Consider the following 26,999-nt stretch of genomic DNA (forward strand, 5'->3'; position numbering starts at 1 on the left):
CTGTATCCTCTGACAGTCCTCATCGCTATCCGCAATTCCACCAACCTTTGTGTCGTCCGAAACTTACTAATCAGACCAGTTACATTTTCCTCCAAATCATTTATTTATACTATGAACAGCAAAGGTCCCAGCACTGATCCCTGCGGAACACCACTAGTCACAGCCCTCCAATCAGAAAAGCACACTTCCATTGCTACTCTCTGCCTTCTATGACCTCGCCAGTTCTGTATCCATCTTGCCAGCTCATCTTAAACCACCTGTGACTTCACCTTTTGTACCAATCTGCTATGAGGGCCTTGTCAAATGCCTTACTGAAGTCCATATAGACAACACCCACTGCCCTACCTACATCAATCATAGAACATAGAACATAGAACATACAGTGCAGAAGGAGGCCATTCGGCCCATCGAGTCTGCACCGACCCACATTAGCCCTCACTTCCACCCTATCCCCGTAACCCAATAACCCACCCTAACCTTTTTTGGTCACTAAGGGCAATTTATCATGGCCAATCCACCTGATCATCTTTCTGATCTCCTTGAAAAACTCTATCAAGTTAGTGAGTCACGACCTCCCCTTTACAAAACCGTGCGACCTCTCGCTAATATGTCCACTTGCTTCCAAATGAGAGTAGATCCTGTCTCGCAGAATTCTCTCCAGTAATTTCCCTACCACTGAAGTAAGGCTCACGGGCCTGTAGATCCCTGGATTATCCTTGCTACCCTTCTCAAACAAAGGAACAACATTAGCTATTCTCCAGACCTCCGGGACATCACCTGAAGACAGTGAGGATCCAAAGAGTTCTGTCAAGGCCTCAGCAATTTCCTCTTTTGCCTCCTTCAGTATTCTGGGGTAGATCCTATCAGGCCCCGGGGACTTACCCACCTTACTATTTTTCAAGACGCCCAACACCTCTTCCTTTTGGATCTCAATGTGACTCAGGGTATCTACACACCCTTCGCCAGACTCAACATCCACCAATTCCTTCTCTTTGGTGAATACTGATGCAAAGTATTCGTTTAGTACCTCGCCCATTTCCTCTGGCTCCACACTTAGATTCCCACCCCTGTCCTTCAGTGGGCCAACCCTTTCCTTGGCTACCCTCTTGCTTTTTATGTGCGTGTAAAAAACCTTGGGATTTTCCTTAACCCTATTTGCCAATGACTTTTCTTGACCCCATTTAGCCCTCCTGACACCTTGCTTAAGTTCCTTCCTACTTTCCTTATTCCACACAGGCTTCGTCTGTTCCCGCTTTCTAGCTCTGACAAATACCTCCTTATTCTTTTTGACAAGGCCTACAATATCTCTTGTTATCCAAGAATCCCGAAATTTGCCATATTTATCCTTCTTCCGCACAGGAACATGCCGGTCCTGAATTCCTTTCAACTGACATTTGAAAGCCTCCCACATGTCAGGTGTTGATTTACCCTCAAACATCCGCCCCCAGTCTAGGTTCTTCAGTTCCCACCTAATATTGTTATCATTAGCCTTCCCCCAATTTAGCACATTCACCCTAGGAGCATTCTTATCCTTGTCCAGCAGCACTTTAAAACTTACTGAATTGTGGTCATGTTCCCAAAATGCTCCCCTACTGAAACTTCTACCACCTGGCCGGGCTCATTCCCCAATACCAGGTCCAGTACAGCCCCTTCCCGAGTTGGACTATCGATATATTGTTTTAAGAAGCCCTCCTGGATGCTCCTTACAAACTCTGCCCCGTCCAAGCCCCTGGCACTAAGTGAGTCCCAGTCAATATTAGGGACGTTAAAGTCTCCCATCACAACAACCCTGTTGCTTTTACTCCTTTCCAAAATGTGTCTATCTATCTGCTCCTCTATCTCCCGCTGGCTGTTGGGAGGCCTGTAGTAAACCCCCAACATTGTGATTGCACTCTTCTTATTCCTGATCTCTACCCATATAGCCTCACTGCTCTCTGAGGTGTCCTCCCGCAGTGCAGCTGTGATATTCTCCCGAACCAGTAGCGCAACTCCTCCACCCCTTTTACATCCCCCTCTATCCCGCCTGAAACATCTAAATCCTGGAATGTTTAGCTGCCAATCCTGTCCTTCCCTCAACCTGTTCTCTGTAATGGCAACATCATTGTTCCAAGTACTAATCCAATCTCTAAGTTCTTACCTGTTATACTTCTTGCATTAAACCATATGCACTTCAGGCCACCAGTCCTGCTGTTTTCAGCAACATCTCCCTGTCTGCTCTGCCTCAGAGCCATACTGGCCCTATTCCCTAGTTCTCCCTCAATATTTTCACCTTCTGACCTATTGCTCCGGTACCCACCCCCCACCATACTAGTTTAAAACCTTCCATGTGACACGAGCAAACCTCGCGGCCAGGATATTTATGCCTCTTCAGTTTAGATGCAACCCGTCCTACAGGTCACACCTGCCCCGGAAGAGCTCCCAGTGGTCCAGATAACTGAAACCCTGCCTCCTACACCAGCTGTTTCGCCATGTGTTTATCTGCTCTATCTAGCCTCATTGGCACGTGGCACAGGGAGTAATGCCGAGATTACAACCCGAGAGGTCCTGTCTTTTAACTTTCCGCCGAGCTCCCTGAACTCCTGCTGCAGGATCTCATCCCCCTTCCTGCCTATGTCTTTTGTACCAACATGTACCACAACCTCCTCTGTCTGTTTGCCCTCCCCCTTCAGGATGCCCGCTACCCGTTCTGAGACATCCTGGACCCTGGCACCAGGCAGGCAACATACCATTGTAGCGCACAAAGACTCCCGAGAGACGAATAGAGGTGAAGTCGATGAGGCTTTATTAAGCGTGACTCGTTCCCCGCAGTTCAGCAACAGACTGGAGCTGCGGGGAGAATTCCTGGTTCTTATACTCCGCCTTCAGGGCGGAGCTAGAGATCAACAGCCAACCAGGACCCGGGATCTGTCAGCCAATGACTTCACGGCTTCACAGTCCCACATGACCCCTAATGCATACTGCCACAACCATCCTGGAGTCTCTTTCACCTCCACAGAAGTGCCCTTCTGTGCATTTGACTATAGAGTCCCCTATGACTATTGCTCTTCTGTGCTTTGACCCCCCTCCCTGCTGAATATCAGAGCCGTGGTGCCACTGCTCTAGCTGCTGCTGCTTTCCCCTGATAGGCTATTCCCCCCAACAGTATCCAAAATGGTATACCTGTTCAAGAGGGGGCAACCACAGAGGATTCCTGCACTGACTGCCTGCCTCTTCTGGTGGTGACCCATCTCTCTTTCTCACTTTTTCTCACTAACCAAATAGAAAGCAGCTGTCAGTATGAAATATTTATTACAGTATTTCCATGAGAAGATTCATTGCTTCTTTATATATGGGGTGTTTCAATAACCTGGGAAACACGTAGATGTGGCATTAAATTTGGAAGTCATTTGAAATATTGCGCTAATTGACTAATTAGCATATGTTAATTGGCAGCCGGCCTCTCCTGAGAGGTCTGAGTGTGAACGGACTAAAACACCCCAGTTACAGAAGGATGCTGGTTCTCAACATGTGAATTTTGTTGGTTTTAAATCTCACTACACAAAAATCACACAGTCCCCCAAGTTAAAATTCTCCTCAAGCGTCAGGAAAGAGGAACCTGGAGTGAAATACGGATTATTAAGACTTCACTTTAACCCCTAAAGATTGGTTTTGTCTGCTGTGGATCTAATGAGCTGCTGAATCTTCACACCCACCTCAAGATCAGGTAAAGCAGAAGAATAACAAGGAACTAAGTGGATTTAATAAGTGAACAGCACCGGTGTGCACAGTGGGTGAGCCAGCCATTTCTGTGGGTAAATAAAACTGGTGAGACTGACTTCTGGAGCAAATCAGTGCAGGTGAGTGAGGAGACGTTATCCTGGCTTCATGTGGGAGATGTGCCAGCAAACTGTAGAGTACAGGTTACCCATTGCAGCCAATGGAGTTTGCGAATGTTTGTGTAGAAGCGTGATTTGTGCCACTGCAGGAAATCTGTGAAGTTTACATTCAATAGATACAGTGTGGCAAATAATAGACTGCCACCTGAATATTTTCTTGCAGTACAGAGAACTAGACTGTGTACAATGGGTTCTACTGTAAATGGAAAATATTGTCTTGTTACTGTGGACAGTCTTTAAGGGTAATTTTTCATGGATATTTTAGGTGCTAACAATGTACTAATCATAGCCAAGAGTAGTTTGAGCTGAAACGTTGGTTTAAGCTGTGTTGTGCAAAATATCTTCTTGGTCTTTATCCAGCACCAGGAATAACTGCCCAGAACATTGTTAAATCTTTTAAAGTTGATTTACGGGAGGTTTGTGTCACTGGCTAGGTCAGCATTTATTGCCCATCCCTAGTTGCCCTTGAGAAGGTGGTGATGAGCTACCTTCTTGAACTGCTGCAGTCACTAAAGACTGTCCACAGTAACAAGACAGTATTTTCCATTGACAATAGAATCCATTGTACCCAGTCTAGTTCCCTGTACTACAAGAAAACATTCTGAATTCTCCTTCAATGTATCCGAACAGGCGCCGGAGTGAGGTGACTAAGGGATTTTCACAGTAACTTCATTGCAGTGTTAATGTAAGCCTACTTGTGACTATCATGAAGTTCTCCTGACCCACAACTTTTAATAGATTTTGGTTATGGGGAGTACAAGGGCCCGCTTTACAGGTGTGTGGCAACAGAGATCTAAAGTCTTTTTAAACAAAATGATGTTTATTCTATGAACCCAGTTCACATTTTATAAACACACAGTAAACATCTGATCAACTATCAACACAAATACCGCCCCCCCCCCAAAGATACAGTACTCTATAGGTAAACCTTAGTAACTTTCCTAACAACATCCATAAGCCAAACACCTGTTTTTTCCTACAAAACAGAAGGTTTGCATTCCTTACAGAAACAAGTATTACTTTGAAATTATCAAGTGATCTGGAGACATTCTTGAGCATGCAGAGAGTGAGAGAGAGACCAAAATACACCTTCTTGGTTTGAATGCAGCTCCCCAACTGAACCAAAACTAAAACTCAAAGCCGAAAACAGCTTCCAGCTCAAAATGAAAGTAAAAAGCTGAGCCAGAGCCCAGCTCCACCCACACAATTACATCACTGCTGCCACTTGAGAAGACAAACATTTCTTAAAGAGACATTCCCATGACAGTGACACTAATAAAGTTTAACTGATTATTCTTATTTTGATTATGTATTTTTCTTTTTGATTAGCCTGAAAATTTCCCATGTCATCCATGATTCCCTAATCCTGCCATTTCTGTCCTTCATTTTCACAGGGACATTCCTGCCCTGCACTCTAATCAACTGTTTTTTTAAAAAGACTCCCACATATCAAATGTGGATTTACCCTCAAACAGCCATTTCCGATCCAAATTCTCCAGCTCTTGCTGAATTCTGTTGCAGTTAGCTTTCTGCCAATTTAGCACTATGAGTCGAGGAACACTCTTGTCCTTATGCATGAGTATTCAAAAACTTACAGAATTATGATCACTATTCCCAAAATGTTCTCCTACTGAAACTTTGGTCACTTGGCCAGGCCCATTCCCCAATATCAGGTCTGGTAAGGCCCCCCCCCCCCCCTGGTTGGACGAGCAACATACTGTTTCAAAAACCCTCGTGGACTCACCAAACAAATTGCTCTCCATCCGAACCCCTGACACTAAGGATGCTAATAATTTTTTTGTTAATGCTTCTACCCAATGCTATAATTATTGTTAGGGAGCCTACATCCAACAGCATTTTTTGACTCTCCTATTATTCCTAATTTATTCTTAATTTCCCCCCACTGAATCGATTTCAAAATCTTCTGAGACCACAGCATTTCTCAGTAATGTCCTCATGTCATTCTATAGAATCAGGGCTATCCCGCTTCATTTGCCATTCTGTCTATCTTTCCTAAATATTATGCACACTGGAATATTTATTTTACAACCTTGATCAACCTTGTACCTCTAATGGTGATTAGATCTAAATCATTTACCTCTATCTGATCCTCTAATTCATTTATCTTATTGCAGATTCTTTGTGCATTCAGATAACAAACCTTAAATATAATTATTTTACTTCTATTCCCTGCAATGATCTTATTCGCCAATTCACCATTCTTTGTTAAGCTCCTTGTCCCTTTCTATTCTGCTCTGTCTGTACCCACATTGCTATATTGTTTCAATACCTCATCCTCACTCTTTGGATTTTTAAATCTCCCTTCACCCAAACTCTCCCGCTCACCCCTCACTGCTGTTGGTTTAAAGCCCTGTCCTAGTTATACTGTTGGCCAGTATACTGATCCCAGACCGGCTCCATTGGAGCCCAACACAATGGAATACAGAGATGGCTTCTTCTTCCCTGAGTACGGATGCCAGTGCCCCATGAATCAAACCCTCTTTTTCCTTCACCACTCTTTGAGCCATGTGTTTAATTCTCTTACCTGTTTCACCTTGTGTCAAATTGATGTTTTCCTCAGGTATCAATCCCCATGTTGATTACCTTTTGAATTTGGACCCCAAATCCTCAAATTCTCTTAGTTGAATATAATTCCTGGTTCTACAAATGTCGTTGGTTCCGAAGCGGTTAATGACAACTGGACACTCCCCGTCCCATACTAAGTTCCTCCCCCGGTTGTAAAGGGTGAAAGGATATGTTAATCTGAGAAGCCCGTTGAAAGCCTGGAATTTACAGTTTTCAGATTCATTGATGATTCCCTTGTTTGAAATATGTGGTAAATAAGTGGGCAGCATGGTGGCTTAGTGGTTAGCACCGCTGTCTCCCAGTTCCAGGGACCCGGGTTCGATTCTGTCAGTGCCCGTCAGTGTGGAGTCTGCACATTCTCCCCGGGTCTGTGTAGGTTTCCTCCGGGTGCTCTGCTTTCCTCCCACAGTCCAAAGATTGGGTGGCTTGGTCACGCTAAATTGATCCTTAGTGTCCAAACGTTAGGTGGGATTACAGGTAGGGTGTTCTCTCGGAGCAGGAGCCAGTGCAAACTTGATGTGCTGAATGGCCTCCTTCTGCACTCCGGGATTTTATGATTCTATACGCTTGGGGCTTTGAAACTGCAGTGTTAAACTGCATTGATCGGACGCAAGTTTCATGGAGTTGGTCATTTAGAATCTAGAATCATAGAATCCTTACTGTGCAGAAGGAGACCATTCGGCCCATCGAGTTTGCATTGACTCTCTGAGAAGGCACCCTACCTAGCCCCACGCCCCTGCCCTATCAGCATAACGCCACCTAACGTTTTGGAAACTAAGGGGCAATTTAGCGTGGTCAATCCACCTAACCTGCACATCTCTTGATAGTGGGAGGAAACCGGTGCACCCGGTGGAAACCCACGCAGACACGGGGAGAAAGTGCAAACTCCACACAGACAGTCACCCGAAGCCAGGAGTGAACCTGGGTCCCCGGCGCTGTGAGGCAGCAGTGCTAACCACTGTGCCACCCTGCCACCCACTTTCCCCACTTTCACTGGAGGGGTGGCATATCATTGGCTGGGACGGAGGCCGATGTGAAAGGTTAGAAAGATTGTGATTGGACAGAGGAGAGAGGAAAACAAAGCTGAATCCCAATCAACTAATGACCACAGAATGACATTCTCCAACACAAAGTGACAGTTTACAGTGACACAGTGACTCACGGTGGCCATCTACAGGGACAACACTGGTGCATAATTTTGGTTAAACAGATGTGGGCATTGTGGGAGATAGTGAACACATTACAAATAACAAAGAAAAGTACAGCACAGGAGTAGGCCCTTCGGCCCTCCAAGCCTGCGCTGATTATGATGCCTAACTAAACTGAAACCTTCCACACTTCGGAGGTGCAACCCCCTCTATTCTCATCCTATTCATGTACTCGATAAGATGCCTCTTAAACGCTGCTATCGTACCTGCGTCCACCACCTTCCCCGGCCGCGCGTTCCAGGCACTCAACGTCCTCTGTGTAAAAGAAACTTGCCTCGCATATCTCCTCAAAACTTTGCTCCTTGCTCCTTAAATATATGTCCCCTAGTAATTGACTCTTCCACCATGAGAAAAAGCATCTAACTGTCCACGCCACTCAATTTTTTAAACCTGTATCAGGTTGCCTCTCAACCTCCATCGTTCCAGTAAAATCAATCCACATTTATGCAACCTCTCCTCGCAGCTGATACCCTCCATACCAGGCAACATCCTGGTAAACCTCTTCTGTGCCCTCTCCAAAGCATCCACATCCTTCTGGTGGTGTGGCGACCAGAATTGTACACAATATTCCAAGTGTGGCCTAACTAAGGTTCTGTACCGCTACAACATGACTTGCCAATTTTTATACTCACCCAACAATGAAGGCAAGCATGCCATATGCCTTCTTGACTACCTTGTCCAATTGCGTTGCCACTTTCAGTAACCTGTGGACCTCTGCTCCCAGATCTCTCTGCCTGTCAATACTCCTAAGGGTTCTGCCATTTACAGTATATTTCCCACCTGTATTAGACCTTCCAAAATGCATTGCCTCCCATTTGTCCGGATTAAACTCCATCTGCCATTTCTCCACCCATCTTCAACCGATCTATATCCTGCTGTATCCTCTGACTGTTCACTATCCGAAATTCTGCCAATCTTTGTGTCATCCTCAAAGTTACTAATCATACCATCTACATTTTCCTCCAAATCATTTATATATTCTACAAACAAAAAAGGTCTCTGCGGAGCACAACTAGTCACGACTAGCCTTTCATTCAGAAAAGCACCCTTCCACTGCTACCCTCTGTCTTCTGTAACCAAGCCAGTTCTGTATCCATCTTGCCAGCTTATCTCTGAACCCATGTCACTTTGCCTTCTCTCCAGTCTGCCATGAGGGACATAAGAACATAAGAACTAGGAGCAGGAGTAGGCCATCTGGCCCCTCGAGTCTGCTCCACCATTCAATGAGATCATGGCTGATCTTTTGTGGACTCAGATCCACTTTCCGGCCCGAACACCATAACCCTTAATCCCTTTATTCTTCAAAAAACTATCTATCTTTATCTTAAAAACATTTAATGAAGGAGCCTCTACTGCTTCACTGGGCAAGGAATTCCATAGACTCACAACCCTTTGGGTGAAGAAGTTCCTCCTAATCTCAGTCCTAAATCTACTTCCCCTTATTTTGAGGCTATGCCCCCTAGTTCTGCTTTCACCCCCCAGTGGAAAAAACCTGCCCGCATCTATCCTATCTATTCCCCTCATAATCTTATCTGTTTCTGTAAGATCCCCCCTCATCCTTCTAAATTCCAACGAGTACAGTCCCAGTCTACTCAACCTCTCCTCGTAATCCAACCCCTTCAGCTCTGGGATTAACCTAGTGAATCTCCTCTGCACACCCTCCAGTGCCAGTACGTCCTTTCTCAAGACCTGGTATGGAGGGAAAATCTTATGAGGAAAGGCTGATGGACTTGAGGTTGTTTTTGTTGGAGAGAAGAAGGTTAAGAGGAGACTTAATAGAGGCATACAAAATGATCAGGGGGTTAGATAGGGTGGACAGTGAGAGCCTTCTCCTGCGGATGGAAATGGCTGGCACGAGGGGACATAGCTTTAAACTGAGGGGTAATAGATATAGGACAGAGGTCAGAGGTAGGTTCTTTACGCAAAGAGTAGTGAGGCCGTGGAATGCCCTACCTGCAACAGTAGTGAACTCGCCAACATTGAGCGCATTAAAAAGTTTATTAGATAAACATATGGATGATAATGGCATAGTGTAGGTTAGATGGCTTTTGTTTCGGTGCAACATCGTGGGCCGAAGGGCCTGTACTGCGCTGTATCGTTCTATGTTCTATGTTCTAAAACTGAACACAATACTCCAGGTGTGGCCTCACTAACACCTTATACAATTGTAGCAGAACCTCCCTCGTCTTAAACTCCATCCCTCGAGCAATGAAGGACAAAATTCCATTTGTCTTCTTAATCACCTGTTGCACCTGAAAACCAACTTTTTGCGACTCATGCACGAGCATACCCAGGTCTCTCTGCACAGCAGCATGTTTTAATATTTTATCATTTAAATAATAATCCCTTTTGCTGTTATTCCTACCAAAATGGATAACCTCACAATTGTCAACATTGTATTCCATCTGCCAGACCCTAGCCCATTCACTTAGCCTATCCAAATCCCTCTGCAGACTTCCAGTATCCTCTGCACTTTTTGCTTTACCACTTATCTTAGTGTCGTCTGCAAACTTGGACACATTGCCCTTGGTCCCCAACTCCAAATCATCTATGTAAATTGTGAACAGTTGTGGGCCCAACACTGATCCCTGAGGGACACCACTAGCTATTGATTGCCAACCAGAGAAACACCCATTACTCCCCACTCTTTGCTTTCTATTAATTAACCAATCCTCTATCCATGCTACTACTTTCCCCTTAATGCCATGCATCTTTATCTTATGCAACAACCTTTTGTGTGGCACCTTGTCAAAGGCTTTCTGGAAATCCAGATATACCACATCCATTGGCTCCCCGTTATCTACCGCACTGTTAATGTCCTCAAAAAAATCCACTAAATTAGTTAGGCACGACCTGCCCTTTATGAACCCATGCTGCATCTGCCCAATGGGACAATTTCCATCCAGATGCCTTGCTATTTCTTCCTTGATGATAGATTCCAGCATCTTCCCTACTACCGAAGTTAAGCTCACTGGCCTATAATTACCCGCTTTCTGCCTACCTCCTTTTTTAAACAGTGGTGTCACGTTTGCTAATTTCCAATCCGCCGGGACCACCCCAAAGTCTAGTGAATTTTGGTAAATTATCACTAGTGCATTGCAATTTCCCTAGCCATCTCTTTTAGCACTCTGGGATGCATTCCATCAGGTCCAGGAGACTTGTCTACCTTCAGCCCCATTAGCTTGCCCATCACTACCTCCTTGGTGATAACAATCCTCTCAAGGTCCTCACCTGTCATAGCCTCATTTCCATCAGTCACTGGCATGTTATTTGTGTCTTCCACTGTGAAGACCGACCCAAAAAACCTGTTCAGTTCCTCAGCCATTTCCTCATCTCCCACTATTAAATCTCCCTTCTCATCCTCTAAAGGACCAATATTTACCTTAGCCACTCTTTTTTGTTTTATGTATTTGTAGAAACTTTTACTATCTGTTTTTATATTCTGAGCAAGTTTACTCTCATAATCTATCTTACTCTTCTTTATAGCTTTTTTAGTAGCTTTCTGTTGCCCCCTAAAGATTTCCCAGTCCTCTAGTCTCCCACTGACCTTTGCTACGTTGGGACCTTGTCAAAGGTTTTACTGAAGTCACTTCCTACATCAACCACCTTTGTCACTTTCTCAAAAAATTTCATCAAGTTTGTGAATCACGACCTCCCTTCATAAAACCATGCTGCTTATCGCTAATAAGTCCATTTGTTTCCAAATCTGATTAAATCCTGTCCCTAAGAATCTCAAACTTATCAGATGACACCAAGTTCGGTGTGAGAGTGAACTGTGAGGAGGATACAGAGATTCTTCAGTATGGTTTAGACAGGTTGAGTGGCGATGTGGTATTGTCACTGGAGTAGTAAACCAGAAACCCAGGGTAATGCTCTGGGGACCCAGTTTCGAATCCCGCCATAGCAGTTGGTGAAATTTGAATTCAATTTTAAAAAACCTGGAATTAAAGTCTAATGATTACCATGAATCCATTGCCGATTGTCATAGAAACCCCATCTGGTTCACTAATGTCCTTTAGGGAAGGAAATCTGCTACCCTTACCTGGTCTGGCCTATATATGACTCCAGACCCACAGCAATTAGGGGCAAGGACAATTAGGGATGGGCAATAATTGCTGGCCCAGTCAGCGACGCCCACATCCCATGAACGAATAACAAAAAAGATGCAGTATAATTTGGAGCAATGCAAGGTTGTCCACATTGGTAACAAAAATGAGAAAGCAGACCATTATCTGAATGGCCATAAATTAGGAGAGGGCAATGTGCAACAAGATCTGGATGTCCTCATAAACCAGTCACTGAAGGCAAGCATGCAGGTAGAGCCTGCAGTAAAGAAGTCAAATGGTATGCTGACCTTCATAGCAAGAGGATTCGAGTACAAGAGTAGGAATATCCTGCTACAATTATACAGGTCCTTGGTGAGGCCACACCTGGAATATTGTGTGCAGTTTTGGTCTCCTTATCTGAGGAAATACTTTATTGCTCGAGACGGAGTGCAATGAAGGCTTACCAGACTGATTCCTGGGATGGTGAGACTGATGTCTGAGGAGCGATTGAATCGGTTAGGATTGTATTCACTGGAGTTCAGAAGAATGATGTGGATCTCATAGAAACCTGTAAAATTCTAACAGGACTAGACATGGCCAATGCAGGAAGGATGTTCCCAATGGTGGGTGTGTCCAGAACCAGGGGGCACAGTCTGAAGATACGGGGTAGGCCATTTAGGACAGAGATAAGGAGAAATTTCTTCACCCAGAGACTGGTCGGCCTGTGGAATTTGTTACCACAGGAAGTGACCCAAATATTTATGTTTTCAAGAAGCAGCTACGGTGAAAGGGATCAAAGGGTATTTTGCGGGGGGGGGGGGGGGGGGGGGGGGGGGAGCGGAGAGCGGGATTAGGCTATTGAGTTGGATGATCAGTCATGATCATAATGAATGTTGGAGCAGGTTCTAAGGGCCGAAAGCCAGCCGTGGTGCCACCGCTCTGGGTGCTGCTGTTGTTTTTCCCTGATTGGCCACCACCCCCAACAGAGTCCAAAAGAGTATTTTAATTGTGTTGCAGGAGGTGTTGTAAACTGTAAACTGATTCTGTTTGATGAATTCAATGATTGCAGCGCTCCCACAATGTTCATTGGCTGTACCATTGATCAAGCACCCTGGCCACTTATAAGAGGTCAATGCCTGCAAGTACCAGGTGGTAGATGTTTCAGTCGGGGAGCATTTCGGTAACAGTGACCACAATTCAGTAAGTTTTAAAGTACTGGTGGACAAGGATAAGAGTGGTCCGAGGATGAATGTGCTAAATTGGGGGAAGGCTAATTATAACAATATTAGGCGGGAACTGAAGAACATAGATTGGGGGCGGATGTTTGAGGGCAAATCAACATCTGACATGTACATAGAACATGGAACATAGAACAATACAGCGCAGTACAGGCCCTTCGGCCCACGCTGTTGCACCGAAACAAAAGCCATCTAACCTACACTATGCCATTATCATCCATATGTTTATCCAATAAACTTTTAAATGCCCTCAATGTTGGCGAGTTCACTACTGTAGCAGGTAGGGCATTCCACGGCCTCACTACTCTTTGCGTAAAGAACCTACCTCTGACCTCTGTCCTATATCTATTACCCCTCAGTTTAAAGTTATGTCCCCTCGTGCCAGCCATATCCATCCGCGGGAGAAGGCTCTCACTGTCCACCCTATCCAACCCCCTGATCATTTTGTATGCGTATGTGGGAGGCTTTCAAGTGGCAGTTGAAAGGAATACAGGACCGGCATGTTCCTGTGAGGAAGAAAGATAAATACGGCAATTTTCGGGAACCTTGGATGACGAGTGATATTGTAGGCCTTGTCAAAAAGAAAAAGGAGGCATTTGTCAGGGCTAAAAGGCTGGGAACAGACAAAGCCTGCGTGGAATATAAGGAAAGTAGGAAGGAACTTAAGCAAGGAGTCAGGAGGGCTAGAAGGGGTCATGAAAAGTCATTGGCAAATAGGGTTAAGGAAAATCCCAAGGCTTTTTACACGTACATAAAAAGCAAGAGGGTAGCCAGGGAAAGGGTTGGCCCACTGAAGGATAGGCAAGGGAATCTATGTGTGGAGCCAGAGGAAATGGGCGAGGTACTAAATGAATACTTTGCATCAGTATTCACCAAAGAGAAGGAATTGGTAGATGTTGAGTCTGGAGAAGGGGGTGTAGATAGCCTGGGTCACATTGTGATCCAAAAAGACGAGGTGTTGGGTGTCTTAAAAAATATTAAGGTAGATAAGTCCCCAGGGCCTGATGGGATCTACCCCAGAATACTGAAGGAGGCTGGAGAGGAAATTGCTGAGGCCTTGACAGAAATCTTTGGATCCTCGCTGTCTTCAGGGGATGTCCCGGAGGACTGGAGAATAGCCAATGTTGTTCCTCTGTTTAAGAAGGGTAGCAAGGATAATCCCAGGAACTACAGGCCGGTGAGCCTTACTTCAGTGGTAGGGAAATTACTGGAGAGAATTCTTCGAGACAGGATCTACTCCCATTTGGAAGCAAATGGACGTATTAGTGAGAGGCAGCACGGTTTTGTGAAGGGGTGGTCGTGTCTCACTAACTTGATAGAGTTTCTCGAGGAGGTCACTAAGATGATTGATGCAGGTAGGGCAGTAGATGTTGTATATATGGACTTCAGTAAGGCCTTTGACAAGGTCCCTCATGGTAGACTATTACAAAAGGTGAAGTCACACGGGATCAGGGGTGAGCTGGCAAGGTGGATACAGAACTGGCTAGGCCATAGAAGGTAGAGAGTAGCAATGGAGGGATACTTTTCTAATTGGAGGGCTGTGACCAGTGGTGTTCCACAGGGATCAGTGCTGGGACCCTTGCTCTTTGTAGTATATATAAATGATTTGGAGGAAAATGTAACTGGTCTGATTAGTAAGTTTGCAGACGACACAAAGGTTGGTGGAATTGCGGATAGCGATGACGACTGTCGGAGGATACAGCAGGATTTAGATTGTCTGGAGACTTGGGCGGAGAGATGGCAGATGGAGTTTAATCCAGACAAATGTGAGGTAATGCATTTTGGAAGGTCTAATGCAGGTAGGGAATATACAGTGAATGGTAGAACCCTCAAGAATATTGAAAGTCAAAGAGATCTAGGAGTACAGGTCCACAGGTCATTGAAAGGGGCAACACAGGTGGAGAAGGTAGTCAAGAAGGCATACGGCATGCTTGCCTTCATTGGCCGGGGCATTGAGTATAAGAATTGGCAAGTCATGTTGCAGCTGTATAGTACCTTAGTTAGGCCACACTTGGAGTATAGTGTTCAATTCTGGTCGCCACACTACCAGAAGGATGTGGAGGCTTTAGAGAGGGTGCAGAAGAGATTTACCAGAATGTTGCCTGGTATGGAGGGCATTAGCTATGAGGAGCGGTTGAATAAACTCGGTTTGTTCTCACTGGAATGAAGGAGGTTGAGGGGAGACCTGATAGAGGTATACAAAATTATGAGGGCATAGACAGAGTGGATAGTCAGAGGCTTTTCCCCAGGGTAGAGGGGTCAATTACTAGGGGGCATAGGTTTAAGGTGAGAGGGGCAAGGTTTAGAGTAGATGTACGAGGCAAGTTTTTTACGCAGAGGGTAGTGGGTGCCTGGAACTCGCTACCGGAGGAGGTAGTGGAAGCAGGGACGATAGGGACATTTAAGGGGCATCTTGACAAATATATGAATAGGATGGGAATAGAAGGATACGGACCCAGGAAGTGTAGAAGATTGTAGTTTAGTCGGGCAGCATGGTCGGCACGGGCTTGGAGGGCCGAAGGGCCTTTTCCTGTGCTGTACATTTCTTTGTTCTTTGTTCTTTGTTGTAATGGTGGAAATGTATTTAAAAGGTTAACTATTTGTATGTGACTTATAAAATATATGGCATTATACGAAGTGGTGAGTTAGAAAGAAGAGAAACCCTCTATCCACAGTAAGTAAACAAAGGCCCTCCAGAGTCTAGACAGAGGCTCTTCAGGCAGTGGAACTGGTTTGGCAGAGGTCATTGCCAGGAATGTACCTCCAACAAAAAAAAAGTTTCCAAATGAATTGAATGATCACATGTGAGTTGTTAGGATGCAAGTCCTTGACAGCAAACCCAACCCCATCCCACTGACACCATTCCTCCACCCCCCCCACCCCCGGCATACCCCTGAAGATGGTTGCCAGGCTGGTCACAAATGAATGAAGCAGTTGCAGGTTTGTAAATGCTCTGAATTTATTGGAAGCATATTACTAACCCAGCATTGCACAGGCTGAAGTGTGAAGAGGGTGCAAGTTAGTGGTGACTGATATTCCCACTCATCTCCTTAATCATTGGAACAAGATTATGGAACACATTTTAAAACATTGCGTTGTTTTCCCCAGATATTTTGATGCTGCTCCCACATGGCACTTCAAATGGATATTAGAACAGAAAATAACCTGTCAGCCACTCAGCTGCCAGTGAAGACAACAATAGATGAAGAAATAGAAAGAATGGAGAATGGAATAAGCAGGTTTGTAATCACCACAAACACTTGTTAGCATCAATTGGCAGCATGGTAGCCCAGTGGTTAGCATAATGGCTTCACAGCGCCAGGGTCCCAAGTTCGATTCCCGGCTTTGGTCACTGTCTGTGTGGAGTCTGCACGTTCTTCCCGTGTCAGCATGGGTTTCCTCCGGGTGCTCTGGTTTCCTCCCATAGTACAAAGATGTGCAGGGGTAGGTGGATTGGCTGTGCTAAATTGCCCTTAGTGTCCAAAAGAGGTAAGGGGGGTTACGGGGATAGGGTCGAAGTGTGGGGATAGGGTGGAGATGTGGGCTTCTGTAGGGTGCTCTTTCCAAGGCCTGGTGCAGACCCGATGGGCCGAATGGCCTCCTTCTGCACTGTAAATTCTGTGTTCTGTATTTCACTTGTAAAACATGAGCAGCACGATCGCACAGTGCAAAGATCGCACTATTGCTTCACAGCTCCAGGGTCCCAGATTCGATTCCCAGCTTGGATCAACTGCCTGTGTAGAATGTGCACGTTCTCCCTGTGTCTGCGTGGGTTTCCTCCGGGTGCTCCGGTTTCCTCCCACAGTCCAAAGATGTGCAGGTTAGGTGAATTGGCCATGTTAATTGCCCTTAGTGTCCAAAAGTTACGTGGGGTTAATGCGTTACGGGAAGGTGTGGGCTTGGATGGGGTGCTCTTTCCAATGGTGGGTAGCATCCTTGACAGCCTTTTCTGTGTTTCATGCTCTCTCTCTCTCTGGTGGTGTAACTTGCTTCTCATAGAATCATATTGCAGAAGGAGTCCATTTGTCTCATCGAGTCTGCACCAGCCCTTGGAAAGAGCAACCTACTGAAGTCCACACTTCCACTCTATTCCCGTAACCCATTAACCGGACTTAACCTTTTGGATACTAAGGGGCAATTTATCATTTATCAATATTTAGAAATTTATCAATTTATAATATATAAATTTCACACGGCCGCCGTTCCGTTTTCGTTTCCACACGGCCGCCGTTCCGTTTTCATTTCCACACGGCCGCCATTCCGTTTTCATTTCCACACGGCCGCCGTTCCGTTTTCGTTTCCACACAGCCGCCGTTCCGTTTTCGTTTCCACACGGCCGCCGTTCCGTTTTCGTTTCCACACGGCCGCCGTTCCGTTTTCATTTCCACACGGCCGCCGTTCCGTTTTCGTTTCCACACGGCCGCCGTTCCGTTTTCATTTCCACACGGCCGCCGTTCCGTTTTCGTTTCCACACGGCCGCCGTTCCGTTTTCATTTCCAAACGGCCGCCGTTCCGTTTTCATTTCCACACGGCCGCCGTTCCGTTTTCATTTCCACACGGCCGCCGTTCCGTTTTCGTTTCCACACGGCCGCCGTTCCGTTTTCGTTTCCACACGGCCGCCGTTCCGTTTTCGTTTCCACACGGCTGCCGTTCCGTTTTCGTTTCCACACGGCCGCCGTTCCGTTTTCGTTTCCACACGGCCGCCGTTCCGTTTTCGTTTCCACACGGCCGCCGTTCCGTTTTCATTTCCACACGGCTGCCGTTCCGTTTTCGTTTCCACACGGCCGCCGTTCCGTTTTCGTTTCCACACGGCCGCCGTTCCGTTTTCATTTCCAAACGGCCGCCGTTCCGTTTTCGTTTCCACACGGCCGCCGTTCCGTTTTCGTTTCCACACGGCCGCCGTTCCGTTTTCGTTTCCACACGGCCGCCGTTCCGTTTTCATTTCCACACGGCTGCCGTTCCGTTTTCGTTTCCACACGGCCGCCGTTCCGTTTTCGTTTCCACACGGCCGCCGTTCCGTTTTCGTTTCCACACGGCCGCCGTTCCGTTTTCATTTCCAAACGGCCGCCGTTCCGTTTTCGTTTCCACACGGCCGCCGTTCCGTTTTCGTTTCCACACGGCCGCCGTTCCGTTTTCGTTTCCACACGGCCGCCGTTCCGTTTTCGTTTCCACACGGCCGCCGTTCCGTTTTCGTTTCCACACGGCCGCTGTTCCGTTTTCATTTCCACACGGCCGCCGTTCCGTTTTCGTTTCCACACGGCCGCCGTTCCGTTTTCGTTTCCACACGGCCGCTGTTCCGTTTTCATTTCCACACGGCCGCCGTTCCGTTTTCATTTCCACACGGCCGCCGTTCCGTTTTCATTTCCACGCGGCCGCCGTTCCGTTTTCATTTCCACACGGCCGCCGTTCCGTTTTCGTTTCCACACGGCCGCCGTTCCGTTTTCGTTTCCACACGGCTGCCGTTCCGTTTTCGTTTCCACACGGCCGCCGTTCCGTTTTCATTTCCACACGGCCGCCGTTCCGTTTTCGTTTCCACACGGCCGCCGTTCCATTTTCATTTCCACACGGCTGCCGTTCCGTTTTCGTTTCCACACGGCCGCCGTTCCGTTTTCGTTTCCACACGGCCGCCGTTCCGTTTTCATTTCCACACGGCCGCCGTTCCGTTTTCATTTCCACACAGCTTCTGTTCCGTTTTCGTTTCCACACGGCCGCCGTTCCGTTTTCATTTCCACACGGCCGCCATTCCAATTTCATTTTCCCACGGTCGCCGTTCCATTTTCATTTCCACACGGCTGCCGTTCCATTTTCATTTCCACACGTCCGCCGTTCCATTTTCATTTCCACACGTCCGCCGTTCCATTTTCATTTCCACACGGCCGCCATTCCATTTTCATTTTCACACGGCCATCCAAACCCAGGGAGAGTCTGTAACTAACGTCTTGGCCCAAAACTCGTTGAGTTTTGCAATTTCGGTCTAACCTTATTTGAGGTTGTCAAAGATCAGTTGGTCAGTGGTATCTGTGAAGCGGCGACTCGAGAATGCTTGCTGAGGGAAAACCCATATGGATTTGAAGAAGGCAACCAAAATGGCCTTGTCCCGGGAGGGCGCAGAGCGCGGCATCCAATGTTTCACAGAATGGCCAGCCTCAGCCGAGGGCACCCAGCTGGACATGGACCGCCCCCTTCCAGCGCTGTAGTTCAGTACTCCCACCATTGGGGATGCACTCAGAAGCCAGGACCAGCGTCAGCATTTTCGCGACGAGAGTTGCCTGCACTCCCCCATACCGGAGACTCTTGACCTGTGGAATGGATGCACCGGTACATGGAGAAACCAGCAAAACGGGCGTCGACGGGGAACCATGCCTACCGCTATATCCCCGATGACTGTCCAAGGGGACGGGTGCACTGAGTGGAAGACCAGGCAGAGGATGCCCACCATCTTTATTGTATCTCAGCACCATATGTGGCGCCCATCCAGGTGACAGTCCGGATCAATCGTTTCTCTGTCCAGATGGAGCTCAATACCGGGGCCATGGTCTCAGTAGTCAGCCACTGCACGTACGACCAAATCCACTCAGGCATCTGCAGCTAGCTATTGCGGGATACCGACACACGGCTGGCAACGTATGGGGGAGCCGTTGAAGATCGCAAGCATCTTGGGAGTTCTTGTGGAGTACGGGCATAGTCAGCTTTGGTGAAATGTTTGGGCCCAAGCTTGTTGGGGAGGGATTGGCTGAAGCACCTCCGCTGGATTGGCAACAGGTATGCCGCATGTATCCCAACGGGCACTGTGGGTACGCTTTCCAGGGATTCCTCAAGACGGACTAGGTATCACCTGATCATGTGAGGGGCCTCCGCCAGGATTTCGGTGGACCCCGAGGCCCCCCCCCACAGTATTTTTGAGCCCATCGCAGCCCCTCCGCATTGAAGCACAAGGTGGATGCAGAAACCCAAAATGGATGCAGAATTGGACCACCTGAAGCAATTAGGAATCACCCGCCCGGTGCAGTTTGCGGATTGGGTCACGCCGGTTATGCCAGTCATGAAGCCTGACTGCTCTGCAGGGACAATAAATTGGGCATCCCGTTTGGATCATTGCCCGGTGCCCAGGATTGAAGACCTATATGTGGGGTTCAACGGATGGTGTACCTTCACCAAGCTCGCCATGAGTCACTTTCATCTACAATTAGTTTTGGACCCAGCATCACTGTTATAACCTGCCTGATTACTATTGGCTGGGGACTATTGGCTAATGTTTTAGTTTAATAACATTATCAAAATACAGAAAACAGTACAACAAGGACATCCAACACATGGCACCCCAGAACACACTTACCACCAACCCCCCCCCCCCCCCCCCCCCCACCCCCCCAACATCAGCAGAAAGACACACCAGCCCAACCCACCAGAATAGGCCACTCCAACACGGAGCATGGCGGAGGAGAGAAAGGAAGAACAGTCCATCCCTCTCAAGAGGGGCATAATTTAGCCCGGAATAGTCCCGGCACATCATAACCAAACCGTACAGAGCATATCAAAAGACAAGGAACAACGCCACCAGCTGCCAAGGCAGTACCTCCCTTGCCCCCCAGCTGCAGAGACCCACATTGGCGGAAGGGCGCTCTGAGCAGCCAAAGTCACCGGAAAGGTCTCGCTGACACAAGGTAACAGAAGAAGGAGAGGACAAGGTAACAGGAGAAGGAGAGCAGCATCGGTAGCGTGCACCAAAAGAAAACACAAAAAAACGGGCACAAACATAGCGAAGACACAAGCCCAGACACGAGACAAACAACACCAATACAATAACAAGCATATGAGCAAACATTAAACATTTAACAGTACAAAGACATCAGGCATTAATATGGCCTACCAAACTTGAACTAGAAACAAGTCATTATTACACGGAAGTGGCCAACAGCCTTCAAGGACGCGTCATGACAGCCTCCAAGGTGTCCAGTTGAGGTGAGCCACCACCGTCCTCCTCCTGTAGTCCCAATATCCGGTCACCTGCTCCAGCCAGCTCTCCCGGTCCAACCACAAAGGTAGGAACGGTAAGAACAATTTGACTTCCAAACATAGAAACAGTAAACAGCCAGCAGTCCAAACAAAAGCAGCATCAGATGGTAAATCAGTCCTCCAAACCTCCAGCATGTTGCAGTTGATTCGGACCGCCACCCTTCCTCACTGGCAGCAGGGCACCTGACTTCCTCCCTCTCCTGCAACAAGGCATTCAGATGAACCAGCCACCAACCTTCTCTCCCCATTTCTCCATGAGTCAGCAGCAGTAGTCCATCAAACAAGCAGTAGTCCATCAAACAAGCAGGCAGTTGTTAAATCCAGCCTCAGGCTGAATCCCAGGCCAGACCTTCCCAGCAGAATGTTCTGCCCCCCTTTCTCTCTCTCATGTTTACAAATGCCTGTAGCATTCTCTCAGCAATGGAATTGAGAGCCTCCACAGCCCATGTGTGCTGTCTCCACAACCCTTATTGAGTATGAGCTCCCCCAATGAGGAGAACGGAGAAATCATTAGCAGAGTCCCCCTGCATAAATAGAGCTGACCGCCGCTGCTGTTTGCACTGGTCATAGAACCATTGGCGATGGCTCTCAGGGGGTCGGCAGAGTGGCAGGGGATAATGAGGGGACAGAGGGAGCATCGGGTGTCGCTCTGTGCCGATGTATGTTTCGGATCCATTGGAGAGTATGGGAAGGGTTATGGGCCTGTTGGGGAGGTTTGGACGGTTCTCGGGATACAAGCTGAATGTAGGGAACAGCGAGGTATTCCCGGTGAATGAGCTGGCACAGCGGGCTAATTTAGGGGGGATGCCATTTACGGTAGCGAGGGATAGGTTTAGGGAGCGAGGGAATGGACAGGACTCCATAAGTGGAACTTAACGAAGCTGGTGGAGGAGGCCAGAGAGGATCTGAAGATGTGGGATACACTGCACTTAACGTTGGCGGGGTGGGTCCAGGTGGTGAAAATGAATATTCTGCCGAGGTTCTTGCTTATCTTTCAGGCTCTCCCGATCTTTATACCAAAGGCCTTTTTTCGGAAAGTGGACACAATCATCTCTGACTTTGTATGGGTAGGGAAGGTGCTGAGGGTGGGGAGGACCCTGCTACAGAGGCAGAGGCAGCGGGGGGGGGGGGGGTTGGCGTTGCCAAACTTGCTTCATTATTATTGGGCGGCGAATGTGGACAAGGTGCGGCGGTGGTGGGAAGGAGAAGGGGTAGAGTGGGTTAGGATGGAGGAGGAATCTTGTAAGGGGTCTAGTTTGAGGGCTATGGTGACGGCAGCATTGCCAATGGCTCCGAGTAGGTATTCAGGGAGCCCAATGGTGCAGTCCACGGTGAAGATATGGAATCAGCTGAGGAGGCATTTTAGGGTGGATGGGATGTCGGTGCTAACGCCGCTGTGCAAGAATCATGGGTTTGAGCTGGGGGGAGTGGGTGGGGGGGGGGCGTGGATAGTGTATACAGGAGGTGGAGGGAAGTGGGGCTGGTCAATGTGAGGGATTTGTATTTGGAGGAAGGGTTCGCCAGTCTGGAGGAGCTAAGGGAGAGGGTAGAGCTGTCGAGGGGTAGTGAGTTCAGGTATCTACAGGTTAGGGACTGGGTTCCCTAGATTGCCGGGATACACCCTGCTGGAGCGACTGCTGCTTCCAGATGTGGAAGGGGAGGGAAGAATTGGGGATATATATAAGTGGCTGGGGTAGCAGGGAGGCGAGCGGGTGGTGAAGATCAAGGAGAAATAGGAAGCGGAGTTGGGAATAGAGATCAATTGGGGAGTATGGAATGAGGCACTGCGAAGGGTAAACGGGACCTCCTCTTGTGCAAGGATGAGCCTGATGCAGTTCAAGGTGGTGCACAGAGCGCATACGACTTGGGCGAGAATGAGTGGGTTCTTTCAGGGGGTAGCAGATGAGTGTGAGAGGTGTGGGCGGGGGCCAGCGAATCATGCGCACATGTTTTGGGGTTGTGAAAAATTGGGAAGATTCTGGGCCGGAGTGTTCACGGTCTTAGCCAGGATAGTGGAGGAGGGAGTGGACCCGGACCCTGTGGTGGCGATATTTGGGGTTTCAGAGAAGCCAGTGCTCTTGGAGAGGAGGAAGGCCGGTGTCATGGCCTTCTCCTCTCTGATTGCACAGCGACAAATTTTGCTGGAGTGGCAGTCGGCACCGCCACCGGGGGTAGCAGCATGGTTGGGTGACCTGTATGACTTCCTGCGGTTAGAGAAGATAAAGTATGAATTAAGGGGCTGAGCAGGGGAGTTCGAGAAAAGGTGGGGGATGTTTGTGACCGTGTTTGAGGAGCTGTTCGTCGTAGGGGGCCGGGGGGTGGGGGGGGTGGGGGGGGGGGGGGGGGGGTGGGGGGGGGGGGGTTGATGAGGAGGGGGGGGGGATGAAAAAGGAGAAAAATCTGTACAAACTGTGTCGTTGATTGTTGGGAAGAATGTTTCCTGGGGTGTTTATTTGCTGTAACCTACTTTGATACAAGTTTGAATAAAATGCGTTCAAAATTAAATCAATAAATAGAGCTGGCCATTGTGGAACCAGCTAGAGGAGAGAGCAGTGGTGAAGTACTGCTGCTATTGCATATATGTAATTGTAAATAAAGTTATTTCTTTTGACTCGACAACTCGTGCTGGATTCTTCATGGCCCTCACAAAACTCACGGAAGTCCGTGACCATCAATACACACAGGGGTCTGTACAAGTACACCAGGTTGCCTTTCGGAGTCTCCTCCGCATGTGTCATTTTTCAGCGAGTAATGGCGAATGTTCTCAGAGGATTGCCACAGATAGCAGTTTACTTGGACGACGTGTTGATCACCGGTTCATCCTTCCGGGAACACATGAAGAATCTAGAGGATGAACTACGTCGTTTTGAGGCAGTCGGTGTCCGGCTATGGTGTGAAAAGTGTGCCTTTCACACAAAGGAATTGGTCTACTTAGGTTACAGGGTGGACAAGAATGGCTTGCACCCAGTGGATGACAAGGTGTGAACAATCCGGCAGGCCATATGCCAAAGGATCCTATGGTACTCCTGCCCTCCTGGGCCCAATCAACTATTACGGCAAGTTCATTCCAAATTCGGTGAGTGTTGACCCCACTGCACCTGTTACTAAAGAAGGACCCGCGATGTTTTGAGACCCATTGCAACAGATGGCTTTCAATGAGGTGAAACAGCGACTTTAATCTTTGCATCTGTTGACTCATTTTGACCCGTCCAAGCCCTTGTTGGCAACCTGTGATGCCTTGCATCACAGGGCTGTTCTGGCACAACGAATGGATGATGAAATAGAACTGCCCATTTCATTTGCTTCACACACCCTGGCGGTGGCAGAGCGCAACTCCACATAAATAGAAAAGGAAAGTTTGGCATTGGTTTTTGGGATGAAGCGATTCCACCAGTACGTACATGCAGAAACGGGAGTGGCTGCAGGAGGCTGTGTCGGTGGCGGTGACTATAACAGTGACCCAGGGAGGCAGAAAGTCCACGGCACCGGCCTCTACCTCAGCCAAATGTGGCCACACACTGCACTAAAACCAGAATTCACCCAGGGAGAAAAAGGTCAGGTGATCTCCTGGGATAATTTTTGGAGACCTTTTGGCGACCGATTTTACATCATCCCACGACCCACCTGCGGGTCGCGACCCCCACTTTGAAAAACACTGGAATAGGGCATTTCCCCCACTTTGAAAAACACTTGAACAGAGCATTTCCCCCCGGCCCAACCGTGGCATCTGTTCGCATTCAACGGTGGCCACTGCTTTTCATCGTCCAGGAATGAAAATTCCATACGTGGATGCCCTCAACAACTGACTCCTGTTGCCCACCAGCGCACTGATGCCTGCCCCGTCAGTTGAGATAATTGCAGCCTTGCACTTCATGGCCTCCTTGCCAGCTATGGTGGCCCAGGTAAAGGCCTGGATGCAAACAAACCCATTGTTGGCCAGGGTCCGTCACATAGTGCTGTACAGGGCCCAGCATTACCCTCTCCCGGAGGATCTGCACATAGTCACCACAAAGGTGGCTTTATGGCGTTCTGCTGTGGAGCGCCTTGGTGGTCGTGCCCAAGTGAGGCCAGGGAGCATTCGTACAAGACCTCCACATCGGACACCTGGGGATCTCCAAAATGAAGATGTTGGCCCGGAGTTATGCACGGTAACCTGGAATAGGCACAGATATCGAGACTTTAGTAAAACAATGTACACGGTGCCAAGAGCGCCAGAAGCTACCCCCTGCGGCTACACTTCACCTAGGAGAGTGGCCGGGCTGATGATGGTTCTGCATCCACTTGGATTTTGCAGGACCCTTTCAAGGAGCCATGTATCTAATGATCGTGGACGCCCATTCGAAGTGGATGGATGTCTACCGAATGACCACAATGACGTCGCGAGCCACCACTGAGCGGGTCAGACAAACCTTTAGTGTTCACGGGCTTCCAGAGGTGTTGGTATCGGACATTGACACAGCTTTTACCAATACGGAGTTTGCAGACTTTCTGAAGCAAAACGGGATCCACCATGTACGGACTGCACCTTACCACCCGTCATCCAACGGGTTGCCCGAACGGGCGTTGCACAAGGTTCAGCCGAGCATGTGAAAACAGACCTCCGGTTCCCCAGAGGCCTGTTTCCTTTTCTATCACTGGACCACACCACACACCACCACCGAGCTGCACCTTCGGAATTTCTAATGGGTCATCAGCTGCACACGTGGTTGAGCCTCGTTCTGCCAGGTTCCGAGGAAAAGGTCTGTGACTGGCAGGAGCACTGAAACACAACGACCCAGACCCCTCAGGGAATTTGTGGTGGGCAAATTTGTCTGTGTCCGAAATTCCGCCGATGGGGCATTGTGGATCCCAAGAACGGTTGTAAAATGGTCAGGACCGGTCTCGTACTCCGTACAAGTACAAGGTAAAGAATCAAACAGGCACGTGTCCTTGAGGACAGGTCAAAGCTTCCATGACCAGTGGCGTCCCTTCTCCGGAGCAGCCACCTGTGATACCCAATGAGGCAAATGAGCTCCTTGATTCGGAAATGAATAAAAGAATACCTACAGTGCAGAAGGAGACCATTCGGCCCATCAAGACTGCACCAACCCTCTGAAAGCATACTCCATCCAAGCTCAGCCTTATCCCAATAACCCCTGACCGATATCTTTTTTTTTGGACACTAAAGGACAATTTATCAAGGCCAATCCACTGACCTGCACATCTTTGGACTGTGGGAGGAAACCCACGCAGATATGGGGAGAACATGCAAGCTCCACACAGTCACCCGAGGTCGGAATCGAACCCGTGTCCAGCAGGACATAGATAGGTTGGAGACTTGAGCAGAGAAATGACAAATAGAGTTTAATCCAGACAAATGTGAGATAATGCATTTTGGTAGGTCTAACATAGAGGGAAAATATAACATAAATGACAAAACTCTTAGGAATATAGAAAGTCAGAGAGGTCCACAAAACTTTGAAATTGGCAACACAAGTGGACAAGGTAGTCAGGAAAGCATATGGAATGCTTGCCTTCATTAGATGGGGCATCGAGTATAAAACTGGCAAGTCATTGCGGGAGGTCGACTCATCCGCCCCAGAATCAGACATGGAGACGTTGCCAACAGCAGCCAAACAGGTCCAGCAGCGACCGCTGGGCCAAGCACGGTGGAACCACCAAGGTTCGTTACATCCCCATGGACCCAGAACAGCGGGTGTTCCAGAGACAGCCCCAAGCAAAGCGGGCAAAGGATTTCCCCCCTCCTGCCTTCGAGATGGAAGACATATCAGACCGGAGGGGGGGGGGGGTTTATAACCCAACCGAAGGCCACGGGGTCTGCAACCTCAGAGTCCCTGTGGCCTCACCTGAGAATGATCTCCCTAGATGAGGGAGCAGAGCCACCACCTTAATACCCCAGCCCGGGCAGGAGACCCTTTGAGGAGTAGGAGGTGTAATATCATGGATAAAATAAATATGAGGTTTTTTTACAGTCATTGCTGCCGTGTGGTTGCTCGCCTGGAAATATGTCTAAAATCGTGCTCTCCATTT

The 26,999-nt window shown here is 48.1% G+C and overlaps 1 protein-coding gene across 1 annotated transcript in view; it reads left to right on the forward strand.

Annotated features, from left to right (window-relative positions):
• The window catches only part of LOC140420860 (cyclic nucleotide-gated channel alpha-2-like), a 128,305-nt gene that overhangs the window by 50,713 nt on the left and 50,593 nt on the right, over positions 1 to 26,999 (forward strand). Inside the window, exon 2 of the mRNA XM_072504952.1 lies at positions 16,062 to 16,192. Coding sequence (XP_072361053.1) covers positions 16,083 to 16,192 — 110 coding nt within the window. The 5' untranslated portion in view covers positions 16,062 to 16,082. The remainder of the gene's footprint in view (positions 1 to 16,061; positions 16,193 to 26,999) is intronic.

The sequence above is a fragment of the Scyliorhinus torazame genome, chromosome 5, assembly GCF_047496885.1.
Source record: "Scyliorhinus torazame isolate Kashiwa2021f chromosome 5, sScyTor2.1, whole genome shotgun sequence".
Classification (NCBI taxonomy): domain Eukaryota; kingdom Metazoa; phylum Chordata; class Chondrichthyes; order Carcharhiniformes; family Scyliorhinidae; genus Scyliorhinus; species Scyliorhinus torazame.